At 41.1% G+C, this 13,466-nt stretch overlaps 1 protein-coding gene and 1 long non-coding RNA gene across 9 annotated transcripts in view; both read left to right on the forward strand.

Moving 5' to 3' along the window:
* The window catches only part of LOC306839691 (receptor-type tyrosine-protein phosphatase U-like), a 203,289-nt gene that overhangs the window by 128,490 nt on the left and 61,333 nt on the right, over positions 1-13,466 (forward strand). For all 8 annotated transcript variants that reach the window (XM_079368506.1, XM_079368508.1, XM_079368511.1 and 5 more), the window contains exons 8-11: positions 1,530-1,850; positions 5,515-5,624; positions 8,277-8,478; positions 13,346-13,448. In XM_079368506.1, coding sequence (XP_079224632.1) covers positions 1,530-1,850; positions 5,515-5,624; positions 8,277-8,478; positions 13,346-13,448 — 736 coding nt within the window. The remainder of the gene's footprint in view (positions 1-1,529; positions 1,851-5,514; positions 5,625-8,276; positions 8,479-13,345; positions 13,449-13,466) is intronic.
* Positions 11,838-12,218, forward strand: LOC306839713. The gene is made up of 2 exons (XR_013781236.1): positions 11,838-12,114; positions 12,170-12,218. It is a non-coding gene; the product is annotated as an uncharacterized lncRNA (long non-coding RNA).

The raw sequence follows: 13,466 nt of genomic DNA on the forward strand, positions 1-13,466 counted from the left end.
TTAGGAGAGATGAGAAATGTTGAAGGTTGTGTTGTTTGCTATTCCTTTAGGCAGTTTTATGTTTTCATGCTTTTATTGATTCACCTTTCTGTAACCCCAGTGTAAGCTTGTAAAATCAGCTGCAACTGTTGCTCCTTTCCCCCTTTCAGAATTTCTCTTTTATGCCATACTGGGAAGGATTGTTGGGTGAAAAATACACTTGTCTTCCCAGCAAAAATCCCCAAACTCAGTGGAGAACATCGCCTAATCCATATAAACCAGAAAGGGTTTTCTTGCCATGTAGCTTTCAATTTTGTATTTTTGCATCAACATCCAGTGGCATAAAAGTAGCCCGACATCTGTCTACCCAGTCACATTGTTATGGGGGATTCAATGGACTTAATGGGATATGTAGTCCCTCAAGCAATGCCTTGGGTCTATCCTTGGGTTCACTCTAAAAGATGATAAAACCTCTCAAGAAGGGAGCATTCAAGAAGCATCAGAGTGAAGAGTCAGAACCACCTCAACAGGTCAAAGAGGAGGTTCTACCCTTAAATTATCCCTTGATAAACTCATTGTACTCATTCTGCTATTTAACATCAAAATGAGAAACCCTGAGAAAAAATATAGTTTCATTTCTTGTATCAGTGAACTTTAGGCTGGAAACAAGAAATTGATGTAGCCTCCTGGTTTAATAAGATGGCTAATTACTGGAGATAAATGCTAATTGCAAACCCAACTCTGATAGTAATTACAAAACAGAAACCTAGCCTCCTTGTTAACTCCTGTCACATTTATAATGATTGATGGCGTGTGACAAAATACTTGTCCACTAGCGTGTTATGTAATGTTAAATGGGCTTGGGCTTGTACAGCTCTTTTTTATTCTTCTGACGACTCAAAGCACTTTTACACTGCAGGTCACACCTTCACATCCACACACTGATGGTAGAGGCTGCTGTGTAAAGTGACCATCAGAAGTAACTCACCCCATTCATGTACATATACACATATACACTAATAAAGCAACAGGAGCAATTTGGGGTGAAGTGTCTTGCTCAAGGACACGTCGGACATCTTGCTGAAGGGTCGAAACTCAACTTCCTAACAAAGCCAAAGCATATTTTACCCAGTTCTGATCTTGCAGTTTTGATGAAAAGATAATGTTTTGTCATTTTTAATTGATCTCATATCACAACACAAGATACTGTGTGATTTGGCTACAAGTCTGGCTTTTTAAAATAAATTGTGACAACGCTTTACTGGGATATTGCTTGCAGTACGATGTCGAAAATATAGAAAATTACAAATTAGTTTGAATGAGTTTTAATGTGGATCAGTTCCAATATTGACACTGGTGTCCTTTTTGAACATCTGTGATTCTTTGCAGTCTTAATTCGTCTAATGAAGCTCTGGCTTTTCCATTTAGAATAAAAAGCAATATCTCTCACAGTTTCAGATTATTTTTGCACTTTTTATTTCCTTTGCAGGAACGTATAACTTGTGCACTTCCACTTTATAATGTGATCTCTTCTTTCTGTTTTTTCACAGAGCCTATGCGTGCCTTGCGGGGTTTGACAGCTACAGAGATCCAGCCACGGCAGCTGGTCCTTCAGTGGGAGCCTCTGGGCTACAACCTCACCCGCTGTCACACCTACACCTTGTCTCTGTGCTACCGCTACTCCATGCCAACAGGGGGCAGCGGCGGGAACAATGCCACCGTCAGAGAGTGCCTGTCTGTGGAACGGAACACGTCTCACTTCACCCTGAGAGACCTCCCACCCTTCCGCTCGGTCCACGTCCGGCTGGCATTGGCCAATCCTGAGGGCAAGAAGGAGAGCAGAGAGGTCACCTTCCAGACAGAGGAAGACAGTGAGTGGCCGAGTTCGTCTTAACTGGTCAACAGAGTCACAGCTTGAGAAACCAGGGAACAGAAAAACAAAAAAACAAAAAAATTTACCTCACAATGTTTTTCAAGAGCTGCTATTTTCTTCTCAGACTTTACTGTCAGGGTGAAAACTCAAATGCTTATACAATGCTGAAATTTAGGTTGTACAGTAAGTTATACAGATGTAAATCTGACAGCTACTGCTTCTTAATGATCATGCACTGCAAAGACAGCTCAAAGAATCTAAAGGCCATACTTCAAAGCAACAAAACATCGTTTAAAAACCTATTACATATCATTAGCTAATTATAGCAGGACCTTTATAGCTAACACAACATTAACTACATAAGACGTTTCCTGCTGTGTAATTTAACAGCAAATCATTATAAGCTTTGAGCTGATTCCTTTCGTATGGTGGTGTTAGGTCATTGGCTGATTTCTTCTGTGCAAGTGCAGCTAAAAAGTTCATTTTGTTACATAAATGCACAGTTTTTAAATTCTGCCACCGGGGGGCCCTCAATCACAACAATAACAAAACATGACATCAAGGCTGGCGGGGAATCATGGGACTGATTTTCTTTGCTACTCCATCCCCCCAACCTTGATTGAAACGAACTGTGGAGTAGAGTTGATTGCAGTCAAGATGAACAGGTGAAACCGAGCTGAGCAACCAGCTAATGTACCCGAGTATCATTTTCATGAAGTTTTTATCACAGCAGCACATACAGTATAGCAACAGTATGGCAGCTTTCAGTAGCAGTTCCTGCTTCCTTATGTAGCTGTCTTTGACAAAATATCTGGTGTTTCCATGGCAACGACAAACAAAGGCTTTTACAACTATACAATAAAGGATTTCTCGCTTTGATAACTGTAATAGGTATGAGAGGTATTGTAAGTAACCAGGAAAAAGAAATTAGTTCATTTTTAATTGATTTTGGTAATTTACCAAAATCAATAAAGTAAAATAAAAATAAAAATAAAATTCTACATTATACACCTTTAACCTCAAAGATTTCCAGATTCACTTTCTTATTTTACAGAACAGGAAACAAAGCTATGGATTTATTAACAAGGGATGTAAAAATATTCCACAAATACCAGGCAGTCCTAAAACATCTGGCTGCATTCTGCAGTATTTTAGCCAGCATGCTGTTTTGACTATTCTCTATCAAAAGAGCAGCATGTATCTCCTAGGCAACCATTAGTTCAACAATATTCAGAGGTTGCATTATCGACTGCTGTAGATGTATGAGCCTGAGGGTCAAAGGAATGATGTAATGAAAAGTAGGTTTCTTTGTATGATAACTCTATTCAAAATAAGAACGTCGCAGCTTCAGCTTTCATGGTCTCCATCAAAAGAAAAAGTGTGCAGTTTTAAACACAGGGATACAATCGGACAGGCAGGTAAGAGGGTTGGAAAATGCACAGTAACAAAACAAGGAAAAAAGACTTTTCCAATGAAAAATGCAACAACCGCATGTTATGAATGAACCCTGCAAAACTGCAGCTTTATTAGAGAAACAGTGATGTCTTCTTTTGTGTTCACAGAGCTACTTATCGTCACAGTCTATCAGCTCCTGCCTCAGCAATCCTAGACTTTTTAATTTTCTGTGCATGCTTCTTCATGCTCAGATAATTATTGTGCACTGCTTACCAAAATCCACATCTTTGCTCATGTAGTTGCAGCAAAAAAAAAGAAAAAAAACACAAATATTGACTCACAAAAGCTGGATCAGCATAACTAAATGGAAGATGAGGCTTTTTAATAATGGCGACCAGTGAAACACTAATCAGCTGTGGCCAAGGCAGGAAGCAAAACGTTGAAATGATTTTGCTGATCTTTGTACGAATATTTTCCTGTGTACATCAGCTGATCAGGCATTTTCTAATGCAAATACATAGAATAACACTTACTGTTAAATGGAATATGCAACATTTTTCTATGTAATTGAACTCCATTTTGGGATATTGTGGAGAGATTAGGAGAGAGAGACAGCCGTGATATAAAGTTGCCATGAATTATGTAATTGCTCTATGTTTTAGTATCTCACCCTTATTTTACATTCAATTCTACAGAAATACTTGAAAATAGAAAGCTGAAAATGAGCTATGATAAAACATACAGCACTCCCAATTATTTTCACCTAAACATTGCTGGCTTGTATGCAGGAGATAATTGCATAAGTGGAGTAACATGCAGAATGCACCACAGTTTTTAAAAGAGGCAATTTCAAAACGTGTCAGTAAAAGAACCTGCCATGATTGGATTTTTTTTCCTGCTCTTCTGGATATTTGAATGTCAGTGCTGATAGAAAGTGTTCCTTTTGAGCTGCTGAATGGCAGCCTGTCAGTCTGACAGTCCTCAATACTTATGTCACAAGAAGAGCCCCCATCACCCTCACAACTACGGTAATTGAGCCACAGCTGGTGACAGCTCCTCTCGCCTGCTTCCTGTTGGGCTCAACAATCAAACCTGGGTGTAGCGCTGTGCTCACACGGTTTGTGTCTCAGCTGCTTGGACGAAACAGATTTGGCTGTCTGGATTGATGGGTACAGCAGGATTTTCTTCTATGCTTCGCCCCCTCGGCTTCCCCTCAGAAGTTTCCCAATTACCGTTAAAAGAATAGAAAGTATCAGGCAGTTCTTTTTTGAAGGATAGGAGCAACAATGCTAAAGCACAAGACACATTATTTTTGTTTTTGATAAGTATCATGAGCCAATTTTTATCCAGATGCAAAAAGTTGAAAGAACAGTAAGAAACATACCATTAATCACAATGCCATGGGTCTCTCGCTTCAGTTAATGAGCCTGATCTATTACCTGGATGTAAACAAACACAGTCAACGGATAGCATCTCGAAGGAGCTAAATTAAGATAGAAAGTCTGTAAACTGTTTCAGGTTAAACTAGCATATCGACCGTGAGAACTCACATTTAGCACAGGCATGTGGACGTTAACCTGCAGGGAGAGCTAAAGGCTAGCACTGCTAGCACTGCTAAAGTTAGCCACATTAAATAAACCAGATTAACGTCTGTGCTTAATTTAGACTGTTTTCTTTCCCTTTAGACTAGTGGGTACCAGTTTAATGGAGTAGGAAACTAGTATTCAGGAACACCCTTACATGCAGTAAGTTTCTTTGCTAATGCTCTTATCACAGTAACACTGGAATTGCAATTTAATTGTGCAGTCCTACAGGGAATGATTATTTATTCTCAGTGCTTCTTAAACAGTTGCCAAAAAAGGCAAAGTCCTTTAAGGAAATGCATCTCAATAAGCCAAAATTTGCAGAGAAACACTTAAGCAGTTCACAGGTTGGATTGCTCTGCTGTTTTCTGTCAGTAAGGCGCTAAAGAAGAAAAATCTGCTGTCATCCTCGAAGACACGGTGCTCTGTTATCAGACAGTAGAAGCCAGAATCTCAATTCATCCTGAGTGCTGGGAACAAGCCAGTCCCCCCAACCCCCGACTCTATCTCTTCAGTGATCCCACTTTTTTTGTGGTCCTCCTCCTTCCCTCCTTGGCCTTGTGCCGTTTTCGCTCTGTCAAAGGTGTTTTTACCCCGCTGATGTGTCTGCCCAAGAGTCCATTAACTTGAGACCCAAACGCAGGTTTTTGTTTCAGAGAAGGTTGTTTTTCTCTCCTGCTGCAGTTCCTGGCGGCATCGCTCCAGAGTCCCTGACCTTCACCCCACTCGATGACATGATCTTCCTTAAGTGGGAGGAGCCTGTGGAGCCCAACGGTCTCATCACGCAGTACGAGGTAAGACCCCTTGTTCGTCATGCAACAGATAAGTCCATGAAGATACGGTGACTTTCACATCACACACTAATCCTCTGCAGGTGTGGAAGGTTATTTTCCCCTCGCCGATATCCATTTTATTCTCTCTCCTTCAGAGTAATGACTTAAATGAAAGCAGAGTCTCCCCTGCTCACTTTAAAGACTCCCCATCTATGATTTCCCCCTGGATTGTTTTTCTGTTTCTCGCCCAAACGCTGGTTGCACACATGAATCTTAGCCACTAGAGGAAGGAGGACCTACTCTCCACAGTTCATGGAATTTTACTGTACATGTTCATATGGTAATGAAGCTGAGGCCCAGACTTCAGGCTGTAATTACATGGGGGACAACCGCTCTAATTACTTATTTGCCTAAGAGATGCCTCCACAGGGGGCACATTTAAATGTTTCTAATTAATTATTGATGGCCTTAAATCAACCCGCAGACCTCAGTCTGGATTTTTTTATCTCTCTGCAAGTGTATGTGAAGACTCACAATAGCTGAACACATGGCCGCCTGATGGGGAAGACACACTACATTCCTTTTACGAGCAGCAGAAGCTCAGGAAAGTGAGGAACCAGGAAGAGCTTTGAATTGAGCTGTAACCCCGCAAAGCATACAGATGAGCTGGCCTTGCCTCTCACCTCTAAATTATTTCAGCTCTGCATGTGCAACACTGCAAAAGAAAAAAGAAAAACTACTATCAGTGTTGATGTTAACAAAACATCAACATGAGGTAAGACACTCATTAGCCCCAAATCAACTTTGACAAACTTTTTAGTTTGTCAGCACACGTTTTTGAGATTGGTGAAAAGTAAGTAATATCTCAGCTGTTGCCAAGACAAAAGTGTATTTTTACCTCTGAAATATTCATAGTACTTGAATTGTCTGACATATGTCTGACAGAAACCAAACGGACAAGGTTTTTGTTTGGTGTCTTCCCACTGAGAATCCCTCCCTGGTTGGAAAGTCAGTGAAGTACAAGAGCGATGCAGAGCCAGTTAAACACACAGCGACATGGTGACCTGCGTGCACATCGACTCGAGGGAGGAGGGGGCCAAAGATTTGGCTTAGACTGCAGTATCCATTTTAAACACTTGGTGTCCGAGTGGCAAATTGGTCCTTTAAGAGCCTTGGTCCATTGATGGTGCTTTTTGTTGCTCAGACAACACGCTGAACTGCAGCGATTTAGTGTTGAAAATGGTCGGTGCCAGCACAAACAGAGCAGCCATAGTGGACACAGGCCCTTCAAATTCAAGTTTTTGTGGAGTTGCAGCAAAAAGACAACAGTGTGCTGGTCTCTGATTGTCATGCACTGTAATCGTTCATGTCTTCTTGAGTCTTTACTGTGTTCCTAACACAGGAATCTGTGTTAACAAAGGCCAACAGAGCTTCAGGACGAGGATGTGACACAGAAACTACCTGAGTGTGATTATCAGTGGCTAACCACAGCGTAAGATTTATTAGATCTGCGCACAGAGTTGACATCGTTTTGCAGCACTCTCAAGATTAATTGAGAGGCGTTTCTCATGAGGGAGCCTTTAAATAAAATGCCATCTAAATTCAATCTTCCAGGTGGTGTGAAAAATGAGCTATAGGTTTTGTAAAGCACATTACAGACAGCCTACAGGCTCATACAGCGCTGACTTAAGAATGGTATTACATGGGGAATAATAAAAAGGCCTCCTTTGAACACAGGCCAAGGTTGAAGCCTCTAATCTCACTTTGACTGAACTCTGCTGCTCTTAATGGAGGACACAGTTCATTTTCTTGAGAGTGGAGCTACGGGGATGTTAGTGTAGCTCAGTTCACTGTCATCAACAATACAATTGGTCAAGTACATGAAGTCAGACATGAAATTCAACCAATGGTTGTATCCTTTTAATTTATTCACTTGAAATGTGGCACAGAAGTGTCATTTTCCCTTCAGGATGAATTGTAAAACCTTGATTCAGTAATAAGTTCACATGTTGCCACAAATATATTTTCACTCTTTTACTCAGGGACTTCCAAACTACCTTCATGTTTCTTTTATCATCATCATTTATCACTAAAATCTAGTCTTGAAGATTGTAAACCAAAGTAGACCTTGTCTTATGTTCACATGTTATGTGCTTGTCAATTTCCATCGTACCAATATGAGCTAGACAGACGACAAATATGGCGCACACACTCCAAGATTTCTTTGGTTTCTGACTTTCCTTACAGACCAGAAGTGTTTTGCCCAACCTGTGAAAACACAGACATGAGAACGACGAAGATTTTGGGCCACCAAACAAAGACACATTTATGATAGAAAATAATCAAACAAAGTCCTGTAGCGTACACAAATATTTGTGATACTTCTCAAGGATTTAAAGTTAAAAAAATGACTGCACTGCATGTTGACATGATAAGGCCATGTGAGCATATTTGTTAAAAGAAAGGAAAGTGTCACACAAAGGTAACATGTCATTTTGAAGGAAACTCTCCCTTACTTTGCTTTCTGACAAATTACACTCAAAGTTCATTTCAGATTTTCCATGTAAACAACTTCAGTCATTGATCCTGGGAAACATTATACCTGCTTCATCAGCACGTTTTACCAATATGAGCACATTTTTTTAAAGATTGGCACCTTTTCTCTGTTTCCAGATCAGTTACCAGAGCATTGAGTCGTCAGACCCCGGCATTAACGTTCCAGGTCCTCGCCGCACAGTGTCCAAACTGAGGAACGAGACCTACCACATGTTCTCTGGCCTGCACCCTGGAACCACCTACCTGGTGTCAGTGCGGGCCAGGACTGCTAAGGGCTTCGGCCAGACGGCGCTCACTGAGATCACCACCAACATCTCTGGTGAGGCCTCCTGCTGGCTGTTTTACCTTCAGTGGTTCAGTTGAAGTTTTGTTTCTTTGTGTGCATGTGTGTCCATCTTTTTTTTAATCAGTTTGACCTAAAACTAAAAACATCATTTCTACATGTGGAGTGATACGATGTAAAGGCAATGCAAAGAGGAGAATTGGTACAATACCATATTTGCAAATGACTTCATTTAATTTAACTTAGGTCTGCGTTTACACACTTCTACTAACACTTTAGTGTTGCAGTTTCAATGTAGATGTAAGTTACAACTCAAATCTCTTTCTGTTTGAAGAGAGGATGAGGAAGAACTGAGGGGTTTTATGTTCAACACTGCCAGTGCCTGGTAGAGCCTCATCCTTCCTAAATTCCTGTCCATGTGGGAGAGCGACAGGAATAATGGGATGTCGGGCTTCAGGGTAACACACGGTGTGTTGGGGAGCAGGATGGTCTGGTGGTTTTTGTCATGCACCCCATGCGCGGAGGCTGTGGTAGTTATGGCTGCGGCCGTGCGTTCGAAACCGGTCACAGCCCTTTTGCTGCACGTCCTCCCACGTTCTCGCATCCCGGCTTTTCCCGTCTCTCTTCAGGCTGTGCTGTCCAATAAAGGCAAGGGCGGGAAAAAACTCAAAAGGTGTGTTGTGTGCTGGGAAACTCAGGAAACTGGAACGCTCGTTGGCGTGCGGGCTGTTAGGACACTCTGTGAGGGTTAGGTGATATCCATCCTGGTTTTTAAACATCCCAAAGTACCAAAAATGTCCCTAGGTAACGTGTGTGATGACAAGAGTAAGCTCAAACTTTAGAATAATAATATTTAATAATAAAACTGTGCACTGATGACGCTGATGCATTTAAGTCATGTGGAACTGAGTCATTCTGACCTCATGTAGAGAAAACATGATTTGTCCTTACAAGAGACAAAAAAGACAGAGGATAAGAAAGATACCTGAGAGATGACTGGTAATTTCCTTCTTTTGAAGATTGCTTGATTAAATTATACCTCCTTTCAAATTATATAAATCATCCTCATGTCGTCTCAGCCTAACAGCTTTTAGAAAAGCGGCGCCTTCTTTGATGAAATATCAGCAGACCTGAATTATAGTGAGCCTCGCATGTTCACTTTGAATGCTTTGAGCGTAAACAGCTTTGTTCAGCCAACCTCGCCGCAAACACAGCCTGTGTTTACCATCGAGCATCAAGACGACGCAGCAGTAGAGAAATCAGAGGCGGGGGGAAAAAAGGATGCAGGTATAGATCCGGAGATGATTGTTTTTGGAAAATGTGTCTGTCGGGAAAATCTGAAAAACACTCATCTCCAAAAAGGATAGCTGCGAGCTGCTTGATAATTTCCCCTTCTTAGATGAAACATAACATGCTATTGTGATGTTTTCCCATAAGGAAAATCCTGGGACTGAATGGGTGGATGAGTTCTTTTTCATTTAAAGAAACTCATGCAGGATTAGGAAAGGTAAGCTGCCCTAACACGTCATCAAATCACACCTCCTCCCTGTTCCAGGACATTCAGTTTCATACAACTGATAGGAAGGTGTCTCATTGAAAACGTGTTGCCTTAAGTGTGGCAGCTTTTCTGATCCCTCATGTTGTTCATAGCCTAAAACAAATATGTTAAAAACATCCTGTTGCCTTGTATTTTTTTTTATTTTTTTTTTTATTCTGTGTCTCAGAAGTTAAAGCCGGCAGATGTTTTTTTGAAGAATCCTCAAGTGCAGGGATGTCCAAAGTGTGGCCCAGGTGCCATTTGCGGCCCTTGAGTTGATTGTTTGCGACCCCCGATTTCAATCGAAGAATCAGAAGATTTTGAACCGAGGCCTCATTTAGATGATATGTTGTTGTTTTTCTTTTTCATGTTTGCGAGGCCTGAAAAACATTCCTAAAATAGAACATGTTCAGCACAAACAGCTTTGACTGTTTTCCACATTTTTTGTACGTTACAGGCTTGATTCGGAGAACAAATAAAAAACACACAAAGAACAAAAAAATCAAAGTATTTAATTTCCTTTTATTAAAAGGGTTTCTTTTGCGAGCCTTTTGATTCTAACATTACTATTTAAAATAAAAAAGAACACAATAGTTTCTCACTGTAATTAGCTATTGTGTATTTATGTTAATTTTGAGGAGGTCAAAATACAAACATTTCCTTACAATATTATTTTAAATATTAAAAAACAACAACAACAAAAAAAAATCTATAGCCTGCGTGCGATTCTAACGCGAGAAATTTGGCCTGCGAGAAAAAAAGTTTGGACACCACTGCTCAAGAACGTGTGGTGTCACTGGGATTATTTAAGTGTTCTGTGTTAGTGTCGAAGTCTCCCAGATGTGAAATTATAAATATCAAACATGTTTGATTGCTCAATACAAGCATATCTTTCATCCGCCTTCAATGGATCCCCAGAATTCATTCTCTCTTCCCTACTGCTGTGTCACTCCTCCCATTCTACCCCCATCACCATAAAACCAGAACTGAGCTTTGAGTTATCTGATTTTGGCCATGACATTTACATTCCTAATGACCTGTGTGTGACAATAACTACAGTCAGGGGATGTGTTTGTGTGGAGTGAGCTGAGCTTCACATCGTAGCTGTAGTCCTGACACATCTGTTACATCTGCTCGGAGGATTGCACAAGCAAATTCCTGTGTAACCGTGGAAAGTAGTCACAGGAGAGCTCTTGAAGCCATGTCTGTAGTAACAGATCCAACCTCTAATGCAGCTGTAGTCCAAAAAAACCCCCAACAAACAAACAAACAAACAAACAAACAGCTTCACCCTGCAGAAGCAGGCTGCAGGCTGATAGAGCTCTGCCTGCTCACAGCAGGAATGAACACAATGTAGTGTCACATCTTCTCTCTGTGTTTGAATGGGACTAGACCAACACTCCCATCATGAACCCACGGGTTTGAACTGATACAGAATGTTATTATGTTATGTCACATTGGAGAACATTTAGCCTTTTTATGACCAAGTTTTGTTACATGTGAGGATGAAAACCATCCACAATTTTTTGTTGGATTTAAGCATCACGCCCTGCTGCACGTGCTGTCATGGGCTTTACATATCAAAAGCATATGACCGTAAAAGATGGAGCTTGGTTGGACTTGATCAGTGGTGATGTTTGATGTTTGAGATCCATTTTCTGTAATGCTCTAAGTTTTTTTTTTTTTTTTTTAGATTTATTTTGGCGCTTTTTGGGCCTTTATTGATGAGAGAGGACAGAGTCAGAAATCAGGGACAGAGAAAAGGTGGAGCAACATGATTTTTTCTATTTTTTTCCCTTTTTTCTGAGGGTGAGGCTCAAGTTTATCAGACGTTGAATTACTAACTTTGGTCTTGGTCGAGTTTAGGCTGCAAACGCTTCTTGTTTTTCTTGTACTTGTGGGGAAGCTAGCGCAAAGCTAGTGATAAGCTAGCACATAGCAATGACAAACAGTTCCACGCTGTTAATGAGGCGAACTGTGATTAAATGCGTTAAAAAATTTAACGTGTTATTTTCTTGTAATTAATTAATCGTAATTAAGGCGATAAAGTCCCACCCCTAGTTTTAATATTCCTACTTTTATTTCAGAGTTTAAAATCATGACCATCCTCTTGGATGCATAAAGTCAGCATATTTGTCAAGTTGAGCTGCTGCTACACACATAGTTTAGAGCGGTAGCAGGATTATCCAGGTTTGGTCCATTCCAACGCACCCATTAAAAAAAATAAAATAAAAAAAAACACTTGCAAAAGTATTGATTCAAGCAATTCCACTCAAAAAAATGTGCAGGGCCTTCGAGCCTTTGAGCCACGGTGCTGCAAAATGTACGTCAGCTTAATTCTCTTGCTACTTCATCCAGACATCTGTCTGGAAAAAAAAAAAGAAAGATGGTAAAAAAGTTTGGAAACCATTCCCTGAATCTTTCTATCAAACAGCCTAAACCTAATAGACTGAAACTGTTCTCTATCCAGTGCAGCCTGAACGTATTGCAGCTCCCTCTTTATGATCTCCACCTGTTCTGTCTGGTTTACCAGAGGTTGGACTCTCTCAGTTGTCAGATGTACAACCTGCAGCATCACACGCTCTCGCCTGGCTGCACTGTCAGAGAAGCTCAGCGGGACGTCGGCTCCGTCGCCTCCAGTTCTTGTAGCGAGCATGAAAGTGTAATGTTGCACTATTCATCTATTCATAATTCATGCTGGATTAAATCACCGAGCATGCACAGTCCTCGAAACCTTTTTGTACGATGAAACCTCAGCTGTTGCGTGCAAGTGTTAGCGTCTGTGTTTTTTTCTCTCTTGGATGGCAGGTTACACAAGCAGATTTTTAACAACCAGCATTTAAGCCTGGCCTTGGAAGCAGCAGCGTTTCCACTTCTACTCTGGAGCCTTTTTTTTTTTTGTCTCCGCTTATCTGTTGTACCAGAGCGGCCATTTGCTTCACTACATACTCCAGTTAATTCACTCCCAGTAGTAAACAGAGATGGGAACACTCAACCTCATTGTCCCCAGAGCTTTGCTGGGGTTGTGCTGCTCTGAGATCTGCCCTAATTATATTATAAGGGCCTCTTGTTTTCTCTGTAGTTGGCTGCTGTTTCTAGTCATCATCAGTCAGTGGCAGTGTGTGGGAGGCCTCCACACACTGCAGTACACAGGGGACGAGTGCGGATAATGAATAAAGAGAGCACGCTCTATCTTTGTATGTGAGAAAAATTAGTGAAATACATCAGCAGAAGTGCAGCAGCATCTTTTGAAACTCTATTATCTTAACAAAACATTTGTCTTTACCCGACAAAGTCGTTCTGCTTTGAATCATTTCTGACTGTCTTATTGTGTTTTTTTGTTTTTTTTCCCCCACCTCTCCTCAGCCCCGGTGTTTGACTATGAAGACATCCCGTCTCCACTGAGCGAGTCGGAGAGCACCATCACTGTGCTGCTGCGCCCTGCGCTGGCAAGAGGAGCTCCTGTCAGGTACAACTAATACACTGC

This window comes from Symphodus melops (genome assembly GCF_947650265.1).
Source record: "Symphodus melops genome assembly, chromosome: 18".
Classification (NCBI taxonomy): Eukaryota; Metazoa; Chordata; class Actinopteri; order Labriformes; family Labridae; genus Symphodus; species Symphodus melops.